We start from the raw sequence: 22822 nt of genomic DNA, 5'->3' as shown, positions 1-22822 counted from the left end.
CTCTAGTGATAAGTAAATATCTATATAGAAGAATCACAACTCCCTTATTCTTGCCGGAGATCCCTCTAATGATAACTGGAGATCTAAATAGAGGAATGAGTACCTCCTTCATCCTGCTGGTGATCCAAAAGTTTTTTTTTTAAGCACCTGATTAGAGCCAGAGGCTCTAATAGGCTTCAAAAAAGGGTGGCGGGCCGGGGGGAGAATTGTGGTGGTGCAGGCTGGAATGATATGGGGGGGGGGGGCAGGTCCGTCTAAAGCCCCCCCCCGACTGATGGAGCACCAGCCGCCACTGTCTAAAGATCTAAACAGAGTAAAAAAGGACCTTCTTCATCCTACTGGTGATCCCACTACTGATAACTAAAGATCTAATTAGAGAAATTCAGGATCTCCTTCCTCCTGCTGGTGATCCCTCTAGTGATAAGTATAGATCTAAATAGAGGAATCAGAACCTCCTTCCCCCTGTTGGTGATCTGTCTAGAGATTAATATAGATCTAAATAGAGGAATCAGAACCTTCTTCATCCTGTTGGTGATCCCTCCTGTTGGTGACCTCTCTAGTAATTACTATAGATCTAAATAGAGGAATCAGAACCTCCTTCATCCTATTGGTGATCCCTCTAGTGATAACTGAAGATCTAAATAGAGGAATGAGAACCTTCTTCATCCTGTTGGTGATCCCTCTAGTGATAAAGATCTAAATAGAGGAATCAGGACCTCCTTCCTGCTGGTGACCACTCTGATGTATCCTAAAGCTTTATTTGCTTTCCCCCTTACCTGGCCACATTGTTCGTTCATTTTGCAATTGTCTGAAATAAGTAGTCCTCTATAGTGCTGACCAACACTGTACCCCAATATTATACTCTATAAAGGGATTCTTCTTCTTCTCTAGGTGCATTATTTTACATTTAGAAACACTGAACTGATGCTTCCACTGTTTTGACCAATCTTCCAGCAAAGCCAATTTATGTTGCATGTTTCAGGCACCTCCAAGGATTTATCCCTATTGCCCACCTTTGAGAAGTTCAATGTTAAGAGATACGAGAAGCTCAGAATTAGGGTTTACATATATCTTAACTGTTTAAAACTGCCAAAATGTTCACTTTAAGGAAGCCCTGATGAAGGAAATGCAAATCTTACCATTTAAGTTAAAGTAAGTACAATCACTGGTCTTTTTTCTTGCTCTTGTCTATATCACATCCCTACACTTGTTTGACAAACCCTGATGGGCCATAGAGATCATGTAACACATGACAATGGTGATACAGGTCCCTTCACTCCTTATCTGCCCAACCCATTTGATGGCTTCCATCTGACATTTCCCCGACTGCGTGTATAAAATTGCCTTTATTATGTGAAGCGGTGACGGCCCATCTCATCGGCGCTGTGTGCCTGGATGTAGATTTCCCTGTCAGATGAAATAAGAGTGCTGTCATGTTCCATTACAGAGACAGGAGGATGTATGAATAATCGCAAAGGCCTGATTTGTTCAGAGCCCTGCTTAAGCCATGGCTGGCTCAAAACCTTTTAAAGTCTCAGCTTGTATGCACGTCATTTATACAAAGCATATATACCACTAGATCTGTTCATAACGCAGTGTGGGTGGAATGAAAAAAGAATTTTCAAACCTCTCTACAGAATGGCTGCTGATTTTAAGTGGACCTGTCATTTGGACGTGGAGTCACGGTCTTGGAAAGGAAACGTCAGCTGAGGATTTGGCCAGGAGTTTTGACAATTACTTTTCTTTTTTTATTTGTGCTCATGTGATGTTGACAGAGGCCATACTTATTTTTAAAACAGCCCAGCTGCTTATTTTCTCCCTAGTTCTCATTTGCATTCCATGCCAAAGGCACTCGGAAAGTGCTGTGGCAGGATGGTCAGGATTCTACAAACAGGTTTAAACTAAAAAAAGAAAAGAATACAGCCGACGTCAATGAGGATCTAGTGGCAGATACTGTATATTTTGCATGTTAAAGCAAAACCCTTTTTGAAAAAAGTTGCAAGGGCTCCTCTCTTCCTGTTTGTGTTATTCCTTTGTGTGTACGCTACCGGGTGCCTGAATGAAAGAACCTCCCATGCTATGCACTGGACTTCATCCCAGACCAGCCAATCAAGAAAGCCAAACCCAAAAGATGCTTGGTAAAAGACGTTGGCACTGGCAATGGGGCCTGCAGTTGTCCTTGGACTGCAATGCCTTTGATTACAGCCCTCCCCATTCTTTTGTGTGTATGTGCCAGGTGCCTGGAAGAATAAAGCTTTCATGTCCATGCACAGGACTTATGTCAACACAATCCTGCCAATCAAGATAGCCCGAGATGCCTAACCCAGAAGAAGCTGGATGAAAGATCGTGGCACTGGCAATGAAGCTCGCAGATGTCCTTGGCTATCGTCCTTGGTCCGCAACTGCTCTTATTACAGCCCTACCCATTATTTTGTGTGTACATGCCAGGTGCCTGGAAGAATAAAGCTTCCATGCCCTTCGCAGGCCGCTAATCAAGGTAGCTAAAGTTGCCAAACCCAAAAGAAGCCAGGTAGAATACGTTGGCACTGACAGTGGAGCTCACAGATGTCCTTGGCTGTTATGTCACCGCAAGCCAACCAAACAAGATAGCCCAAGATGCCTAACCCAGAAGAAGCTGGGTAGAAGATGTTGGCACTGGTAATGAAGCTCGCAGATATCCTTGGCTGTTGCCCTTGGTTCGAAGCTGCTCTTATTACAGCCCCCCCCCCCTCCATTTTTTTGTGTGTATATACCAAGTGCCTGGAAGAATAAAGCTTCAATACCCATGCCAGACAAGCCAATCAAGATAGCTGCAGTTGCCACACCCAAAAGAAGCCAGGTAGAAGTTGTTGGCACAGACAATGGAGGTCCCAGATGTCTTTGGCTGTTGTCCTTGGACTGCAACTGCTTTTAATACAAACTTTCCCATTCTTTTGTGTGTACATGACAGGTGCCTGGAAGAATAAAGCTTCCATGTCCATGCACAGGACTTATGTCACCACAAGCAAGCCAATCAAGATAGCCCAAGATGTCTAACCCAGAAGAAGCTGGGTAGAAGATGTTGGCACTGGCAATCAATCTCGCAGATGTCCCTGGTTGTCGTCCTTGGTCTGCAGTTGCTCTTATTACAGTCCTCCCCATTTTCTTGTGTGTTTAATACTGGTTGTCTGAATGGATGAACCTTCCATGCCCATGCATAGAAGTTATGTCACCCCAAGGTGGCCAAATAGGCCAAATACAAAAAAGCCAGGTAGAAGATGTTGGCACCAGTAATGAAGCTTGCAGAGGTCCTAGGCTCTTGTCCTTGGGCCACAATTATTTTAAAATACAGACCTTCTTAGACCACAGCTGTTAACCATTACGGACAACTTTTTGACAGCTTCAGATGAACCTTGAATTATTTACTATATCACTGGCAACTTGTTAATAGGTACTTACTCACTAATATGAACTGTAAAAGTTCTCAAATAACCAGGTCATGGTACAGCTAGAAATAGTTAGTACACTGGACTAGAGATGTTTTTTAAAATATCCAAGCTACTTCCTGGCACCATAAAATATTAGAACAGAGTGTGAACTACTGTGCAAATTAGGTGCGATGAGGGAACCGGCACTGAATTGCAGGGTTTCCTGCACCGCACCACTGTGAACCGGGACTAAAGCCCAACTCTGGAAATATTTAAAATGATCCCTTGTAGGCATTGGGGCCCTTTTATCTAGGAGGGAGGAGAAACGGTTTTACTTACCTGCTCTTCTACTTCCCTGGCAGATGATGCTCCCCCACGTTCAGACGGTGGACTATCCCTTGACTTTAACATGTTCAACTCAGGTCTATGAACCTTGCTTTGGGTCTTGGTGATATCAGGATCCTAGACCACTGGAGTATAGGGGAGAAGATGTGGCAGGGAGGGGTCTAGCAGTGGGAAGAAGCTAAGGATTGCGTACGTAAATCTTCTTTTATTATACACCCAGTGATTTCCAGCTTCTACGGGGATTCCAAAGGTATGGCACATATACTGAACAAAATTATAAAGTAGCACTTGTTTTTACCCCCATTTTTCATGAGCTGAACTCAAGGATCTAGGAAAACCGGGATTCATCCGTGAAGAGAACACCTCTCCAAAGTGCCAGACGCCACTGAATGTGAGCATTTGCCCACTCAAGTCAGTTACGACGATGAACTGCAGTAAGGTGGAGACCCCGATGAGGTCGACGAACATGCAAATGAGCTTCCCTGAGATGGTTTCTGACAGTTTGTGCAGAAATTCTTTGGTTATGCAAACCAATTGTTGCAGCAGCTGTCTTTGTGAATGGTCTCAGACAATCTTGGAGGTGAAGATGATGGATGTGGAGGTCCTGGGCTGGTGTGGTTACACGTGGTCTGCGGTTGTGAGGCCGGTTGGATGTACTGCCAAATTCTCTGAAACGTCTTTGGAGACAGATTATGGTAGAAAAATGAACATTCAATTCACGGGCAACAGCTCTGGTGGACATTCCTGCAGTCAGCATGCCAATTGCACGCTCCCTCAAAACTTGCGACATCTGTGGCATTGTGCTGTGTGATAAAATTGCACATTGTAGAGTGGCCTTTTATTGTGGCCAGCCTTAGACACACCTGTGCAATAATCATGCTGTCTAATCAGCATCTTGATAGGCCACACCTGTGAGGTGGATGGATTATCTCGGCAAAGGAGAAGTGCTCACTAACACAGATATAGGAATCAGCCTTTTGTGCACATAGAAAAAGTTTTAAATCTTTGAGTTCAGCTCATAAAAAATAGGGGCAAATTGGGTGATTTACTAAAACTGGAGAGTGCAAAATTGGGTACAGATCTGTATGGAAACCAATCAGCTTCCAGGTTTTTTTTGCCAAAGCCTAATTGAACAAGCTGAAGTTAGAAGCTGATTGACTACCATGCACAACTGCAAAATATTTTCCACTCTCCAGGTTTAGTAAATCAACTCCAGTGTAACCAATTTAGTGCTAAAGAGAAGTGGCTTTAAGGCCCCTTTCACACTATCTGTCCGTTGGACGGATTCCGTTTTTCTCAGCGGGGGATCGAGCCGCCGATTCCCCGCTGAGCAGGAGGATGACAGCTGTGTCTCTGCGCTGTGTGCGGAGACACAGCTGTCAGTTCCCCATGCATCTCTATGGGGGAAATCGGATGGGAACGGATCGTCGCTCCATTCTCATTCGATCCGATCCGCTGGACGGATGGAAAATAGGGTTTCCATCCGTTCAGATTTGACGGATCGGATCGGATGTCAGCGGACATGTCTCAGCTGACATCCAATCCCCCATAGAGATGGATGGGGGGACCGTTCAGATCCGCCAAAAAAACGGACAGGCGGATCTGAACGGTCCGCCTGTGTGAAAGGGGCCTAAGGCATAGGTCACAAGTAGGGGAGGAAGCTTACGGGAGTAAGTAAGCCAAAACTTCATTTAAAGCTACCCTAGGCAGAAATTAGCATATTACCCTTGCAGTGTCTTAAAAGCCCCACTAGAATGGTAGTTTTATTTTTTCAACGTTCAGCTTTAAAAAATGTTTTTATTAATTCACTACTGGATTTGTAACCTTTTCTTAGGGTATGTTGCTCATACTTATAGTTACAAAATCAGACTGCAATTTATGCTGAAACTTCATACCGCTATCAATATGGCCAAGGCATAGATTGCAAAATAATAAAAATCAAAAAAAAAAAAATCCAAAAAGAAGAAAGTTAAATATAAACTCGGTTTGCATTACGCCCCAAACACCGTCTGGCACAGCAGAATAATTTACCGTATTTTCCGGCGTATAAGACGACCCCCCTAATTTTCATCTACCAGTAATACTTATACTTATGTTACCTTGGAGATATTATACTCGGCGTATAAGACGACCCCCCATTTTTGGGGGATTTTTTTGAGGTTCAAAAGTCTTATACACCAGAAAATACAGTACTAACAATTTCAAATATAAAATCAGTAGATACATTCTATAGCCAATGAAAGCGCCCCCCTGGATTCGAAGGAATTATGCGGAGCTTAATTATGCTTAATGTGAATTATTCAGAAGCACGGGGAGAGAGGCAAAAATTTATTTCATACAAAGAAGCTTGACATTTTAATTGGCTCTTCAGAAGAGAGACAAAACAATTTCCTCTCAAGAATATTTACATCTCCCCCATCAAAGCCTCGGCAGCCTGAACATCATTAACGAGATTAATTAGCGTGTTGGCGTCTGCCTAATCAGGTGTGCGGACCAGGTGAAAAAACGGACGAGTGTCTCCAGGACTCACATCACTGCCACACACACAGAACACAGCATTGATTTTCTAAGGAAAGCTTGACAGAATGGGGCCACCGTACCTTGGTCATTAGCCATTTTGTCAGGATGTTCCACTACAAAGGAAAAGAGAGAAACATTATCATTACTTTATGACAGTTCTTCATAACGAGGGTTGACATATCAAACCAGCAGATGTGTAACAGACTTTATGGGGAGAGGCAATCTTAACTAGCATTAAATGGAAAAAAAAAGGACTTTTTTCATAACATTTTTTCTAGTCCATGAGTATCTATGGATTCGTTTGTAGCACTTTGAAAAGCCATCGCAGAAAGTAAAAAGAGACTTGAGATACAGGATAACCTGGATAGTCCCGGATATTCTTCCCTTCTTTTTATTACTGATGTTTTTATAAATTAATGTGGCTTCCATTTATAGGGTAGCTCTACCCTTATGTAAAAGTGAAAACATTTGTAATTATAACAATATTATCTAATATTATTTTAAAAAATATATATATTAATATATAATTGCATTATTATTATTATTATTATTATTATTACTATTATTACCATTATCATTATTATTATTTGCATTACATCTATATAATTTAATCATACTACATTATATTATATTTGATATTATTATTATTATTTGTATTATTATTATTATTATTATAATAATAACAATGCTAATGATACTAATAGAGTTGTATTTTTTTTTCAATAGTTTATAACGATAGTATAATATTATAATCAGATCATTTTTTTAGCTTAATAACTTTTAATACCGTCCTGAGGAAGACAAGCTTGTGCCTCAAAAAGCTTCATCAATATGTTTTCTCCTTTCAAGCCCCAGTGTAGCCTTATCTTTTGGATTATATTATAAGAAAATATTAATAATAGTAATTTATTAATATTATTATTATTATTATTATTATTATTATTATTATTAATAATATTATTATCATTATTATATTGCAATTGTAACAAAGTGGGCTGTTAGCCTTTTTAACTTTTGTCCTTCAATCTTATTTCTATGCCCCCAGTTTACTTCTTTGAGAGATGGAGATCTACCTGAACAACATGAAAGAGATCAAAGTTTACAGGGGTTCGGCACCCCCTTTTTTTTTTTTTTTTAAAGAGGAAGTAAACCCGCTTAAAAAAATGTGAAAAAAAAAACCTGTAAAGACAAAGGCATAATGAGCTAGTATGCATCGCATACTAGCTCATTATGAAATACTTACCTAAAAACGAAGCCCCCTCAGTGCCGACAGGACGGCCGACATGTTAGGCCGTCCTGCTTCCTGGATCTCGTCCTCCGGCCATCTGATTGGCCGGGGGCGCGATTACATCACTCCCGCGCATGGTTGGCTGTTCACGGCACTGGGATCTGATGGAACAGCATGGTTGGCCGTTCCTTCAGAGCACATGCGCAGATGACGTCATTGGCTGCATGCAATGTAAATATCTCCTAAACTTGCACCGTTAATGTAGGCTTACCTATAGGTAAATGTAAACAAAGTGGGTTTACAACCTCTTTGAAGAAGTTAACTAGCACGCTCTAAAAAATACTAATTGAGATAAACATAATAAAACAAATGTCACTGTAAAAATATAAACTTAGCCTACCTTAAAAGTGGACTGTGTTTAATTCAGTAGAGTAGTGGACAGTATGTGGACAGTGTTAGCAGGACAGTGGATGTTGTCAGTAGGGCAGTGGACAGTGGTATTCAGTAGAGCAGTGGATGATGTCAGTAAAGCAGTGGACTTTGTCAGTAGTGCAGAGGACAGGGTCAGTAGAGCAGTGGATGGTGTCAGCAGGGCAGTGGATGGTGTCAGTAAAGCAGTGGACTTTGTCAGTAGGGCAGAGGACGGGGTCAGTAGAGCAGTGGATGGTGTCAGTAGGGCAGAGGACGGGGTCAGTAGAGCAGTGGATGGTGTCAGCAGGGCAGAAGACAGGGTCAGTAAAGCAGTGGATGGTGTCAGCAGGGCAGTGGACGGTGTCAGTAGAGCAGTGGATGATGTCAGCAGGGCAGTGGACGGTGTCAGCAGGGCAGAGGATGGGGTCAGTAGAGCAGTAAATGGTGTCAGCAGAGCAGAGGAGGGGGTCAATAAAGCAGGGGATGGTGTCAGCAGGGCAGATGACGGGGTCAGTAGAGCAGTGGATGGTGTCAGCAGAGCAGAAGACGGGGTCAGTAGAGCAGTGGATGGTGTCAGCAGGGCAGAGGACGGGGTCAGTAGAGCAGTGGATGGTGTCAGCAGGGCAGTGGATGGGGTCAGTAGAGCACTGGATGGTGTCAGCAGGGCAGTGGACGGGGTCAGTAGAGCAGTGGATGGTGTCAGCAGAGCAGAAGACGGGGTCAGTAGAGCAGTGGATGGTGTCAGCAGGGCAGAGGACGGGGTCAGTAGAGCAGTGGATGGTGTCAGCAGGGCAGTGGATGGGGTCATTAGAGCAGTGGATGGTGTCAGCAGGGCAGTGGATGGGGTCAGTAGAGCAGGAGATGGTGTCAGCAGGGCAGAGGACGGGGTAGTAGAGCAGTGGATGGTGTCAGCAGGGCAGAGGACGGGGTCAGTAGAGCAGTGGATGGTGTCAGCAGGGCAGAGGACAGTGTCAATAGAGCAGAGGTTGGTGTCAGTAGGACAATGAACAGTGTCTGTAGTTTGTTTTTGTTCTTTTATTTTTTACAATTGTTGTTATCTTTTACAATTTTATTTTTTAATAACTTTTTACCTTTATTATATTTTTTTAGCAGCCCTTTTGAGGGGGGGGGGGGATATCAGGGATCTAAACACCCCTGATGTCTCACTTTTGAAACAGAGGGAGGAGATTGAGGACACACTCCTCAATCTCCATCTTTGCAGCCTCTGCTGCACAGAATTAATGGACAGGTAGAGCTCTGCACAGTCTCCCTGTTCATTCATAAAACCAAGCATAGCAAACACAGTTAACTATGCTTCCGTTATGAATGAACACAGTGAGTTAGGGTGCCCATACATGGACTGACATTCATCTGGTCCCTGCTGAACCGGCCAAATTTGGATCCATGTATGGTCGGCTAACATCTAGCATAGCTTCTTTCTTAACCACTTTACAGATATACTGCGGCAGGCAGCCGCTCCTGGACAAAGTGACGTAGGTATACGTCACTCGCTCTCAGGAGGCTAGAGGGCGAGCCCGCCCCGCCGCCGCTCGCTCCCACCCCTGATCGTTAGCGGGGAAGTCGATGCATGTGTCAGGTGGCTCCGACACCTGCTATCGTTCCCCGCTGAGAGAGAAGAATGGTCGGCTGTTGTAAACACAGCCAACCGTTATTCTCCCTGCAATGATCATAGAGCCCATGTGATCCTTCTATATAGGATCACATGTCCCTATGGTCATTTCAGAAGCCCCACCCCCCCAGAGTTAGAATCACTCCCCTAGGCTCACATTTAACCCCTTGATCACCCATAATGTTAACCCTTTCCCTGCCAGTGTCATTATTACAGTAACAGTGCATATTTTTAGCACTGATTACTGTAGTAATATCACTGGTACCCCCAAAAGTGTCAAAAATATCAGTCAGGGGTCCGATCTGTCCGCCGCAATGTCGCAGTCCCGCAAAAAATCGCAGATTGCCGCCATTACTAGGGAAAAAAAAACTATAAAAATGACATAAATCTTTCCCGTAGTTAGTAGACACGATAACTTTTGCACAAACCAATCAAAATACGCTTATTGCGATTTTTTGACCAAAAATATGTAGCAGAAAACAAATTGGCCTAAAATGTTAAAAACTTTTGATTTTTAATTTTTTTTTTTGGGGATGTCATATAGCAGAATGTGAAAAATATTGTCTTTTTTTTTTCAGAATTGTCGCTCTTTTTTTGTTTATAGCGCAAAAAATAAAAATCGCACAGGTGATCAAATACCACCAAAAGAAAGCTCTATTTATGAGAAAAAAAGGACATCGATTTTATTTGGGTACAGCGGCACACGACCGTGCAATCGTCCATAAATTAACGCAGTGCTGAATCGCAAAATAGGGCCTGGTCATTAAGGGGGGAAATCCTTCCAGTCTTAAAGTTAATGGCATTATACAGGTGCCCACTTGACGGCTACTGAAGCCCTACATTCTGCAACTTAATCAAATCTTGCAAATCAGAGGAGGTGTAGATTAACACAACATATATGCAAAGGCAAAAATATCCTTGCAAAAGACAATAATCCCCACAGCAAAATGTTTTAGGCTGGGTATTGGCAAGGGGAAGAAATGGGGGAGGGGATAAATAGAATTAAAACAGTTTAACGCAGTTCTGTATTTCTTAATGTATTATAACTCTTGTTTATTTTATTTTTCTTTAATGCAAGCAATGTCAGATTCTGCCCGTGATCCGATACGCCCACATGTGAACGTAGCCTAATACAGCAATCAGTGCTAAAAAAAATATGCACTGTCACTGTACTAATGACACTGGCTGGGAAGGGGTTGACATCAGGGGTGATCAAAAGTTTAACTGTGTGCCTAGCTGGTGTTTTACTACTGTGGGGGAGGTGCTTGAACTAGGGGAAGGCATGGATTGGTACCCCTGCTTTGCAGAGACACAGGATCCATGTTTTCTTTACTGACAGAACGGCGATCTGCCTGTGTACCAAACAATCAGCAGGTGCCGGCAGACATCAAGTCCGCCATGCAGCTGTATATAATCACAGCAGGAGCAGGTCGCTGGCAGAGCGCGCTCGTGCCCCAGACCCGGAAGTGCAGGATCACATACTAGTTACGTAATCCTGGGCACTAGAGATGCCTTGTAGCCGTATATGTAAGTTATACAGTTAGCAAGCGATCCGGAATCATTGCAAATCGCGGGACACCTGTGCGATGCCCGTGATTTGCAATGGCACCGCAAATGCTGTGCGATGTTGCCGCAATTTCCGCCAGCCAAATCGCAGGAACATCGCGCAAACAGAAACACGGGACGCATAACGCCCAGAAAAGGTACAAGAGCTTCTTTGGTGTGTCATGCAACCCGCGATTCTGTTTGCGCAATGATACCGCGATTCTGGAGGTGAAAATCGCGGCAACATCGCACAACGTTTGGGGTGCCATTGCAAATCACAGGCATCGCACATCGCGGTGATTCTGCCCGTGATCCGCTACGCCCACATGTGAACGTAGCCTTAGTGTCACTGGTCCCCAAAAAGTGTCACAAGTGTCAGTTAATGTCCGATTTGGCCGCCGCAATATTGTAGTCCCGCTCGCTGATCGCCACCATTACTAGTTAAAAACAAAAAAATAAAATAAAGATATGCATATACTGTATATCTATATCCCATAGTTTGTAGATGCTATAACTTTTGTGCAAACCAATCAATAAACACCAAAAATATATAGCAGAATACATAAATTAATTAATGTTAAATTAATGAAGAAATTGTATTTTCTAGATTAATTTATTGTATATATGTTTTATAGCAGAAAGTAAAAAATAATGTTTTTTCTTTTTTCAAAATTGGCTGTCTTTTTTTGTTTATAGCCCAAAAACTAAAAACCGTTAAAAAATGTTGATTTTAAATTTTTTATATATTTGAGAATGTCATATAGCAGAATGTGAAAAATGTTGTTTTTTTTTCCAGAATTGTCACTGTTTTTCTGTTTATAGCGCAAAATGGCCTGGTCATGAAGGGGGGGTCTAAATCTTCTGAAGATCAAGTGGCTAAAGTGCACCTGTGCCAAGAGTATGAACAATACATTTTGAGCATATTTTTAACTACTTGCCGACCTATATATATATATTTATATATATATACTGCGGCAGGCTGGTTCGGCTGCGTGAATCAACATATGAGTACGTCGGTTCGTGGGAGTGGTACTGGGGGGCGAGCGCCCTCCCGTCCCAACTAGGCAACGGGGATCGATGGGATCAGCGGCTGCGTTTGACACCAGGCACCTGTGATCGCTCCCCACTGAGAGAGAAGGACGGTCAGCTGTTGTGATCACAGAGCACCTGTGATCCTTCTATATAGGATCACAAGTCTCTATGGTCATTTCACAAGTCCCTCCCCCATACAGTTAGAAAACACTCCCCTAGGCTCATAATTAACCCTTTGATCGCCCCTGGGTTAACCCCTTCCCTGCCAGTGTCATTATTACAGTAACAGTGCATATTTATAGCACTGATTACTGTAGTAATGTCACTGGTCCCCCCAAAAGAGTAAAAAATGTCCGTTAGGGGTCCAAATTGTCTGCCGCAATCTCCCTAAAAATCGCAGATCGCCGCCATTACTAGTAAAAATAAACAAATAAATAAAAAATGACATAAATCTTTCCCTTAGTTTGCAGACGCGATAACTTTTGCGCAAACCAATCAAAATACGCTTGCTGCAATTTTTTTTACCAAAAATATGTAGCAGAATACAAATTGGCCTAAAAGGATGAAATATTTAGATTTTTTTTTTGGGGGGGGGGGGGGGTCTTAATGTTATATAGCAGAAAGTGAGAAATATTGTTTTACTTTTTTTTTTTGTCAGAATTGTCGCTCTTTTTTTGTTTATAGCACAAAAAATAAAAATCGCACAGGTGATAAAATACCGCTAAAAAAAAGCTCTATTTGTGGGGGAAAAAAAAGGACATCAATTTTATTTCGGTACAGCATCGCATGACCACGCAATTGTCTGTTAAAGTAACGCAGTGCCGAATTGCAAAAAATGGCCTGGTCATTAAGGGGGCAAATCCTTCCGGTCCAGAAGTGGTGAAGCAGTAAAGGAGCTTTTAAACAAGCCCCCCCACTAACCTCTGTAGCTGCATGTAATGTAGAGAGCATTTGACAGGCAAAGAGGAGGTGCTGTATTGCCTCTTTAACCTTGTGAACCCTTCATTACTGCACTGCAACCATGTGAACTGCAAGCAGTTGCAGGGCGCTTGCAGAGCGGGCGCATTCACTTGAATAGGTCGCTTTTGTTGGGTGCTACACAGCAGCATGTGTACACCTCCGGCAGCTAAACTGGGTAGTGGTTGGGGCTCAACCATGGGATTTACTGCCTCCCAACTGCTAGTGTGAATGAGCCCCTAGAGAGCTGGCAGGCTGCCAAGAAAGTAATAGGAAAAGAGCTAAAATTTCTGTGCCTCTACTTTGACATGTTATGATGAATTTTCCCACAATGCCTATAGCTTCAGAGCCAGAGGTCAGTAAGCACTTGTATATAAATGCTCTAACTGCTTGCTAAGAATACGGTAATACTTTAAAGTGCACAGTCTGGGCACAGGCTCACTTTAGGGGCTCTGGCCTAAAGGAGGAAACACTTGATTCATCTGGACAGAGCTGATTATGAGACTTGAATGCTCACTCCACAATCAACAAAAAAAGATCAGAAATCCTGTACAGTGGATCAAAAGCATTGAAATGAAAGGCTGTCAACACCGAAGGAGAGATTCAACATTCCAAGCACAACCATTCAGGACTGTCATAAAGTAATTTTCTATTCAGTATCCGCACCTATATCAGGCTGCATAAGTTGAAAAGGAAATAATGTATGCATTAAAGGAGGCCAGAAGATAAATCTCTCTGTAGTGTACACTGTGATAAGAAATTCCCAGCTTCCAGAAGACGATCTCTAAAGGTGAAATACATGGGGGGTTTTTAGGATGAAGTGTAGATGGTCCATATATCTTCATCCCCAGTCCACACCATGCCAAGATGACTCAAATGCATTCTCTTTGGCTCTGCATGGGTAACGTACTATGATGGATGTAGGCGGTATGAGTCTGTATATACTGTATATGAATGTGTGTGATAAATAGAGATAGATAGATAGATAGATAGATAGATAGATAGATAGATAGATAGATAGATAGATAGATAGATAGATAGATAGATAGATAGATAGATAGATAGATAGAGTATCTCACAAAAGTGAGTACACCCCTCACATTTTTGTAAATATTTTATTCTATCTTTTCATGTGACAAAACTGAAGAAATTACACTTTGCTACAATGTAAAGTAGTGAGTGTACAGCTTGTATAACAGTGTAAATTTGCTGTCCCCTCAAAATAACTCACAGCCATTAATGTCTAAACTGCTGGCAGCAAAAGTGAGTACACCCCTAAGTGAACATGTCCAAACTGGTCCAAATTGGCCATTTTGCCTCCCTGGTGTCATGTGACTCATTAGTGTTACAAGGTCTCAGGTGTGAATGGGGAGCAGATGTGTTAAATTTGGTGTCATTGCTCTCACTCTCTCATGGCAAAGAACTCTTTGAGGATCTGAAAAAAAGAATTGTTGCTCTACATAAAGATGGCCTAGGCTATAAGAAGATTGCCAAGACCCTGAAACTGAGCTGCAGCACAGTGGCCAAGACCATACAGCGGATTAATAGGACAGGTTCCACTCAGAACAGACCACGCCATGGTCAACCAAAGAAGTTGAGTGCGCTTGCTCAGCGTCATATACAGAGGTTTTCTTTGGGAAATAGACGTATGAGTGCTGCCAGCATTGCTGCAGAGGTTGAAGGGGTGTGGGGGGGGGTCAGCCTGTCAGTGCTCAGACCATACGCCGCACACTGCATCAAATTGGTCTGCATGGCTGTTGTCCCAGAAGGAAGCCTCTTCTAAAGATGATGCACAAAATAGCCCACAAACAGTTTGCGGAAGACAAGCAGACTAAGGACATGGATTACTGGAACCATGTCCTGTGGTCTGATGAGACCAAGATAAACGTATTTGGTTCAGATGGTGTCAAGCGTGTGTGGTGGCAACCAGGTGAGGAGTACAAAGACAAGCGTGTCTTGCCTACAGTCAAGCATTGTGGTGGGAGTGTCATGGTCTGGGGCTGCATGTTTGCTGCCGGCACTGGGGAGCTACAGTTCATTGAGGGAACCATGAATGCCAACATGTACTGTGACATACTGAAGCAGAACATGATCCCCTCCCTTCGGAGACTGGACCGCAGGGCAGTATTCCAACATGATAACAACCCCAAACACCTCCAAGATGACCACTGCCTTGCTACAGAAGCTGAGGGTAAAGGGGATGGACTGGCCAAGAATGTCTTCAGACCTAAACCCTATTGAGCATCTGTGGGGCATCCTCAAATGGAAGGTTTAGGAGTGCAAGATCTCTAACATCAACTAGTTCCGTTATGTCGTCATGTCGCCAATTTCCCCTTAGGGGTGTATTTACTTTTGTTGCCAGCGGTTTCAAAATTAATGGCTGTGTGTTGAGTTATTTTGAGGGGACAGCAAATTTACACTGTTATACAAGCTGTACACTCACTACTTTACATTGTAGCAAAGTGTCATTTCTTCAGTGTTGTCACATGGAAAGATAGAATAAAATGATTTACAAAAAATGTGAGGGGTGTACTCACTTTTGTGAGATACGATAGATAGATAGATAGATAGATAGATAGATAGATAGATAGATAGATAGATAGATAGATAGATAGATAGATAGATAGATAGATGGATGGATGGATGGATGGATGGATGGATGGATGGATGGATGGATGGATGGATGGATGGATGGATGGATAGATAGATAGATAGATAGATAGATAGATAGATAGATAGATAGATAGATAGATAGATAGATAGATAGATAGAGATATTATGATACAAATAAATAATTGAAAGAAAGATAGAAGGAAAGAAAAAAATCTCTCTGTAGTGTATACTCTGATAAGAAATCCCTGTTGCCAGAAGACAATCTCTAAAGGTGAAAGATAGGGGGGGGGGTTAAGTTTTTTAAAGAAAGAAAGAAAGAAAGAAAGAAAGAAAGAAAGAAAGAAAGAAAGAAAGAAAGAAAGAAAGAAAGAAAGAAAGAAAGAAAGAAAGAAAGAAAGAAAGAAAGAAAGAAAGAAAGAAAACGATAGTTAAAAAGAAATATATGAATAAAAGAAATGAAGACAGAAGAAAAGAAAGAATGAAAAAGAGAGAGCGATAGATAGATAGATAGATAGATAGATAGATAGATAGATAGATAGATAGATAGATAGATAGATAGATAGATAGATAGATAGATAGATAGATAGATAGATAGATAGATAGATAGATAGATAGATAGATAGACAACCAGCCAATATAAAAACTGATTGCTAGCTGCATTACCAATAAGAGGCATTAGGTGGCGCTACACATTTAAAAATGCCATTTAGACTCTCGAGCGCCAGGGTCTCTGCATTGAGATAAGTGAAAATGGATCTTCTATTTGAATAGATTACAATATATTAATTGTATCCTATAGAAATAGTGAAGTTAGTATTAACTGAACCACATCTTTATTTCCAGATGGAAGGTCATTCACTTCCTTTTTTATGTTTATATTTTTATTATTTTTTTTATCTGTTGGTGTGTTTTATTCGCTGAACAAGATGAGTCATTTATGAATAGTATAAGAAGAAAACATTATCGGTGTATTGAACAATTGTTGTTATGTACAGTATTATACAAAAGCTTTTGAAATTAGGTCTATTGTAAAAATTGATTGTGTGATGAAGGTTATTTAATGATAGTACAAGATTCTTTCTCAGATATCTGTAGAGGTGGGGCTTCAAAATATGGGTGTGGTTTGGAATTATTATGAAGTAAGTATACATTTTATAAAGAAATAATGAAATTGAAAAGAAAGGGAAGAGAAGCAATAAATAAACGTAAGTTTAGGGAGAGGCGAGGCAAGGCAAGGGAAAAGAAAAAAGAAAAGGGAATGGAATAGAACAAAATGAAAAGGTACATAATCGGAAGGAAAGTAAAGTAAATAAAATGGAAGGAACAAGAAAAGAAAGTAAATAAAAAGGAAGAAAAAGTAGAGAAGGGAAAAAGAAAAAGGAAAGCAAAAGAAAAAAGGGAAAGGAAAAGAAAAAGATAAGGGAAGGAAAGGGAAAGGAAATGAAAGGGCACTGAAAAGGGGAAAGGACATAAAATGGAAGCAAAACCAGGGAAGGGGAAAGGAAAATACATAGGAAAGGAAAGGAAAATAGAGAAGGGAAAGGAAAGGAAAAGAAAGGAAAGGAAAAGAAAGGAAAGGAAAGGAAAGGAAAGGAAAGGAAAGAAAAAGAAAGGAAAGGAAGGGAAAGGAAAGGAAAGGAAAGGAAAAAAAAAGAAAAGGAAAGGAAAGGAAAAGAAAGGAAAGGGAAAGGGAAAGGGAAGGGAAAGGGAAAGGGAAAGGAAAGGAAAGGAAAGGAAAGGAAAGGAAAGGAAAGGAAAAAAAAGAAAAGGAAAGGAAAAGAAAGGAAAGGGAAAGGAAAGGAAAGCGAAGAGAAGGGAAGGGAAGGGAAAGGAAAGGAAAGGAAAAAAAAAGAAAAGGAAAGGAAAAGAAAAGAAAAATAGAGAAGGCAAAAGGAAAGGGTAAGGGAAAGGAAAGGAAAGAAAATGAAAGGAAAGGAAAGGAACAGAAAAATAGAGAAGGGAAAAGGAAAGGGAAAGGAAAGGAAAGAAAGGGAAAGGAGAGGAAAGGAAAGGAAAAAAGAGAAAAGGAAATAAAGGAAAATAAAGAAAGGAAAGGAAAGGAAAGGAAAAGAAAAATAGAGAAGGGAAAAGGAAAGGGAAAGGAAAGGGAAAAGAAAGGGAAAGAAATGGAAAGGAAAGGAAGGGAAAGTAAAGGAAAGGAGAGGAGAGGAGAGGAGAGGAGAGGAGAGGGAAAAGGAAAGGGAAAGGGAAATGGAAAGGGAAATGGAAAGGGAAAGGAAAGGGAAATGGAAAGGGAAAGGGAAAGGAAAGGAAAGGAAAGGAAAGTAAAGGAAAGGAAAGGAAAGGAAAAGAAAAGAAAGGAAGGAAAAGAAAGAGAAGTAAAGGAAGGTGAAGGGGAGGGAAGGGAGGATAATGGAGGTGGAAGGAAGTTTAGTACAATGTGAACTTGCACAGCATTATACAAAAATGACAGCTCTGTTTTTCATCTTTGACAAAAACATTGTTAGCTTTACAATAATTTATTTATTTTTTTACACTTTCTTTTATACAATAAATTCAGCATGTAACCTACCATGGGTTCATTGCTATGGTTTCCCAATACCTCGGTATGTTTAATTAAATCTATAATTTAAAAGTTAAATCATTTGAATCTCTCCATGGAGCAAATGAAAGGGCATGGAAGTTTTTTTGATGTTCAATTTAAAGTACAGAGGAGCGCAGAGGGTGGCAGGTTCAGTTAAAGGATTTCGGGTGTCTGGGTCATGTTTTATGGATGCTCTCTCAGCTACGTTTCAGAATTTCGGCCACGACCAACATTCTGATTTCGTTCCCACCCTTGCAGGTCTCAGAATATGGCCCCGAAATTTGCATTACTGAACAAGCGCTCCAGACTTCACAAGGTTCCATCACCTCAGATGTAGTGACAGCTCTCACCCGCGGTGATTGATTCTAATGAAAGTTTACATATTGTGCAAGGGAACGCCATCAAACATTTATGTCTTGGGGTAGTTATGGTGCGCATAGACAATTATTTCACATAGCTGCGGAGTGCGTTTCTTTTACTTTTTAATGGATCAGTGCTTTTTAATATTCTCTGGGATAAATTAAAAATGAGACTGTTAAAACTAAAGTAGTTTTTAACATTTTAGCTTTTATTTCTTTTGATAGTGCAGCCAAAGCTCAAGATAATATTTGACATTTTTACTGCGTTCTTTCTTCCCAAAATAAATCTTATTTATCTGAGCCAATTATCCGCCAAAGTTCTTCATTTTGGGTGCAGTTCTGGAACAAATGACCCATATTCATAGTTGGCATGTTTTAGGTTTCACCCTCATGTCTCCCTGAATGACATTCTAACTGGGCTGTATAGTGGCCACTCGCCCAATTCTCTTATGACGAAGTCCATTATGTTTTTAGATGTAATACAGCAGTGCACACTTGTAAACGAGTCCTGGGGTTCCGCTATCATGGCGGGCCCCAAAACGACAGGAAGGGGGACCACTGTTGACACTGCTGCAACCCCCAAAGTTGTGTGACTTCCTTGCAATTTCCTTGTGATTTCCTTGCAACTTTTGTGATTTATCATTGCAGTCTATGGCACTCAAATTGCACCAAACTCGCAGAAAAGTAGTACAGAGTTTTTTTGGTCGCTGCTACTTGAGTTGCATTGATTTAGAGAGCACCCATTGAAATGAATGTGTTTTGACTTGCCATGCAACTTTATTTGTTGCAAGTCCAATGATAAGTAACACAATGTAAACCAGGGCTTATAAAGGCCCTGCAATGGGAGGTAAGGGCTCTGGAATCAATGGGAAGGGCCCTGGGCTCAGAGGAAAGGGCCCCGGGACTGATGGAAAGGGCCCCGGGGGTCAGGGTGGTCCTTCATGTTTTCCTGCACTGAGATCTTGAAGTTTCCAGTTATGCCTCTGATGCAAATATTTAACTAGATTTTTGTAGGATCACCTGGAAGCTTTCCAGTAGCCCTGCAAGGTTATCTTGAGCATGTGTCATATGCTGGTCAATATAGAGAATGCAGCTCAGACATGCTCAAGAAAGCCAATGGTATTATCAGGCATCAAAAGGAAATTTTGTTGGCAAATGGAGATGGTGATGGAGCCAGAAAGTATCTTGTGTTTCTATGTTTGGCCAGGGGCGTAACTACAGAGGTTGTAGGGGTTGCAATTGCAACCGGGCCCCATGCTCCAAGGGACATGTGTGGCTCCCCTGTACACCTGGATAGGAGGGGCAGCGGGGGCAGCATGTAGAGAAATTACTGTCCTCCTTTTTCCTCCTGTAGCTGCAGGAGGAAAATGGAGGAGATTGGTTCCTCTGTATGCTGCCCCCGCCACTCCTACTATCCAGTTCACTTGTGATTTGCTGTCTCTCGGCCCCTGTGTGCCCCCCTGCCCCCCCCCCCAACTGTGCGGTCTTCCCTCTCCTGTTCGCTGCTGCAGGGGATGTGTCACAATAGAGAGCCAGGAAGGGGTCGGTAAATATGTAATTTACCAGCTCCTTCCTTTTGTGAATGGACAGAGTCATAGTCAGTGACATTGTAAAATAATAAAATAAAATGATAAAAAATAATACAAATAAAATACCAAAAAATAAAAACTACTGACACCAGTGGATGAACTTCCAGGATCGCAAAGTTTGTGACCGGGCCCTGGCATTCCACCACCGTGGGGAGGTCCCAGGATGGCAGGAAGGGGGCCCACTGCAGAACTTGTGAATGGGTCCCACTGCAGACCCTTATAAAGGGCCCCGCAATGAGAGTAAAGGTCCCCAGGATCAGTGGGAGGAACCCCAGGTTTGAAGGGAGGGGCCCTGGCCAGGGGTCCGGGGGGCCCTTCATGGTTTCTTGCACCGGGGCCTTGAAGGTTCTAGTTACGCCTCTGTGTTTGGCTTTAGCTTACTGATCGGCCATTAGTATTCTGCTTTTCTTTTTTTTTTGTCTTTTTGTCTGTCCTTTCTTGTGCCCATGTTATGACTCTCTTTGCACATAGATTGTCCTGATGAATGCCTGCATTGCATAACACACCTGCCTGTAAACTTAGTATATCACTCCATTTATCTGCCTACACGTGAACTGCTGGCCGTGACACAACTTTTGCCTGTCCTGCACCTTTGTTGTCACTCAGATTATTGGTTGCACCAATCCAAAGTCTGGCCTGAACTTTTAGTTTTTTTTTGTTCTGCTCAACTTTTCTATAATATTTCTGTGTTTTTTTGAGCTGCATTAGGTTATTATTTTTCTGTACGCTGGCATCTAATGGTGGTTTTCAGCCACTACAACTTGTTTACTCAAAGTGGAACTCCATCCAAAGGAGGAAGCTCCTCTTGTTCGCACCCCCCCCCCCCTCCACTGCCACATTTGGTACTTTTTTGGGGGGAGGGGGAGCGGGTACCTGGTTTTAACATGTACCTGCTCCCACTTCTTAAAATTCATGTGCGTGTAAATGCAGGTGTCCCAATACTTTTGACAATATAGTGTATATTTGATAGCTGTCAGGATCAGACCTTGTACCAGAAAGGAAGGTCTATCATGGACAAGGGAGCAACTCACTCTGAGTATAGTGAATTTCCATCAAAGCAGAGGTGCTGCTGGGTTGGGCGGGGCAGGTAACATACACAGCACATGAGGCACACAGATCCCTCCTCCAGGTCTCCCAGTAGTATATGTGTAGCTCCTCAGTACTGGGCACTCAAGGATATCAGGTTGTGCCTTCCTGGTTTTGTGATTGGTCGGCACTTGTAGGGGGGTGTAACCAGCCAAGGGGTGATCACGCCAGCCTGCCTTGAGCACAATGGGGAAGCATCGTGCGTGCACAAGTCCAGCTGCCATGCATGCTGCTAAGCCGCACTAGGGAAATTTCTGGGGACATGTACAGCTGGGAGGGGAGGTCAGTGACATCACAACTCCGCCTTGCGTACGCCTAGCAGTGGACACGCCCACCGACAGGGAGTTATTCAGTGGGCTGAAACAGGAAAACAGAAGGAAATACTAAGGTACACATTATGCGCTTTTCATGTTTATTGTACAAACTGTAAAGAGAAGTAAGTATTTGATAATTGTTGCACATAGGGTTTATAACCACTTTATGTGAATTGGTATCACCCTCTGTTCTCTCCTCTTATTTAGTGCTAGTTCAGTTCTAGCGAAAACCTCCCTGTTACTTCCGTGTTCCCTCATTCAGTGTTTGTACTTCGCAGAAACCAGGCTTAGGAAAGTCCTTATATTCTTACATGCGAAAAACCATTCTCTGTGCACTGGTTTCAGCATTTTATTGAAGTGTTCAGCTGCCTGTGGATGGTGCTGAGTCAGCAGGTGACCATACTGTCCAGACAGACTGGGTCTAAAAAGTTATGTTAATGCATAAAGCAGTATTTGAAATAGAACACTTCTGCATCATAACTTAGTATGTCACCAGTGAGACAAACCTTAGGGCCACAACCTGGGAGCAAAGGTCATAGCTCCTAGCAAGGTTTATTGGTGAAGACAAGAGGCTTCTTACACTCTGGGCTTTCTGGAGCTCACACTATTAGCTAAAGCAGCCTTTCTCAATTTTTTTAACATGGAGGAAACCTTGAAATAACTTTTCAGACTCAGTGAACCCCTACTAATAATTACTTTTCTCAGTACATTAGTGTGATAACCAATTAGAAGAATGCTTCTTACATTTGTAGGCACTGGGAAGACTTTACTCCTTATAGATAGCTAAAAAGATCATTGTTCATAGTGGTTACTCAACTGCGGGGCAGCATTTTCTCATTGCTCAAGGAACCCCTGGCAACCCTGAAGGAAGCCTAGGCTTCCACAGAACCCTGGTTGAGGAAGGCTGAGCTAAAGACACAGAATATCAAGAGTACTATGACTTGCTAGCTTGCCTTGGCCATAAAAATTCTAAATTGGATCTCTTCAAACAAGAATCTCTGGGAAGGAGTTAAACTCTTTCCACTTCCACTGCAGAAGGAAAGGTGTTCAGTGATTTACGGCCCTCATCTCATTAGCTTCCACTGCATATCTAAATGCTGCGTGAAATCTGAGCCCTTATCTAAAATTAGCATGAATGTTCATTCAGCTCTATGAGTGTCTAAGCCAGCAAATTTGCATTTGTTTTTCTAAACAAGGCTATGGAAGTTTCTCAGACTTTCTGCGATGGCTTTTCCCATGCG

The 22822-nt window shown here is 42.1% G+C and overlaps 1 protein-coding gene across 4 annotated transcripts in view; it reads right to left on the bottom strand.

Moving 5' to 3' along the window:
• DCC (DCC netrin 1 receptor) overlaps positions 1-22822 on the bottom strand; it is a 1040152-nt gene that overhangs the window by 80508 nt on the left and 936822 nt on the right. For all 4 annotated transcript variants that reach the window (XM_082267705.1, XM_082267706.1, XM_082267707.1 and 1 more), the window contains exon 21: positions 6353-6385. In XM_082267705.1, coding sequence (XP_082123831.1) covers positions 6353-6385 — 33 coding nt within the window. The remainder of the gene's footprint in view (positions 1-6352; positions 6386-22822) is intronic.

Source organism: Pelophylax lessonae (assembly GCF_965119305.1).
Source record: "Pelophylax lessonae genome assembly, chromosome: 1".
Classification (NCBI taxonomy): domain Eukaryota; kingdom Metazoa; phylum Chordata; class Amphibia; order Anura; family Ranidae; genus Pelophylax; species Pelophylax lessonae.
Note: the sequence above shows the minus strand (reverse complement) of the source record. Positions and strands in the feature narration are given on the sequence as shown.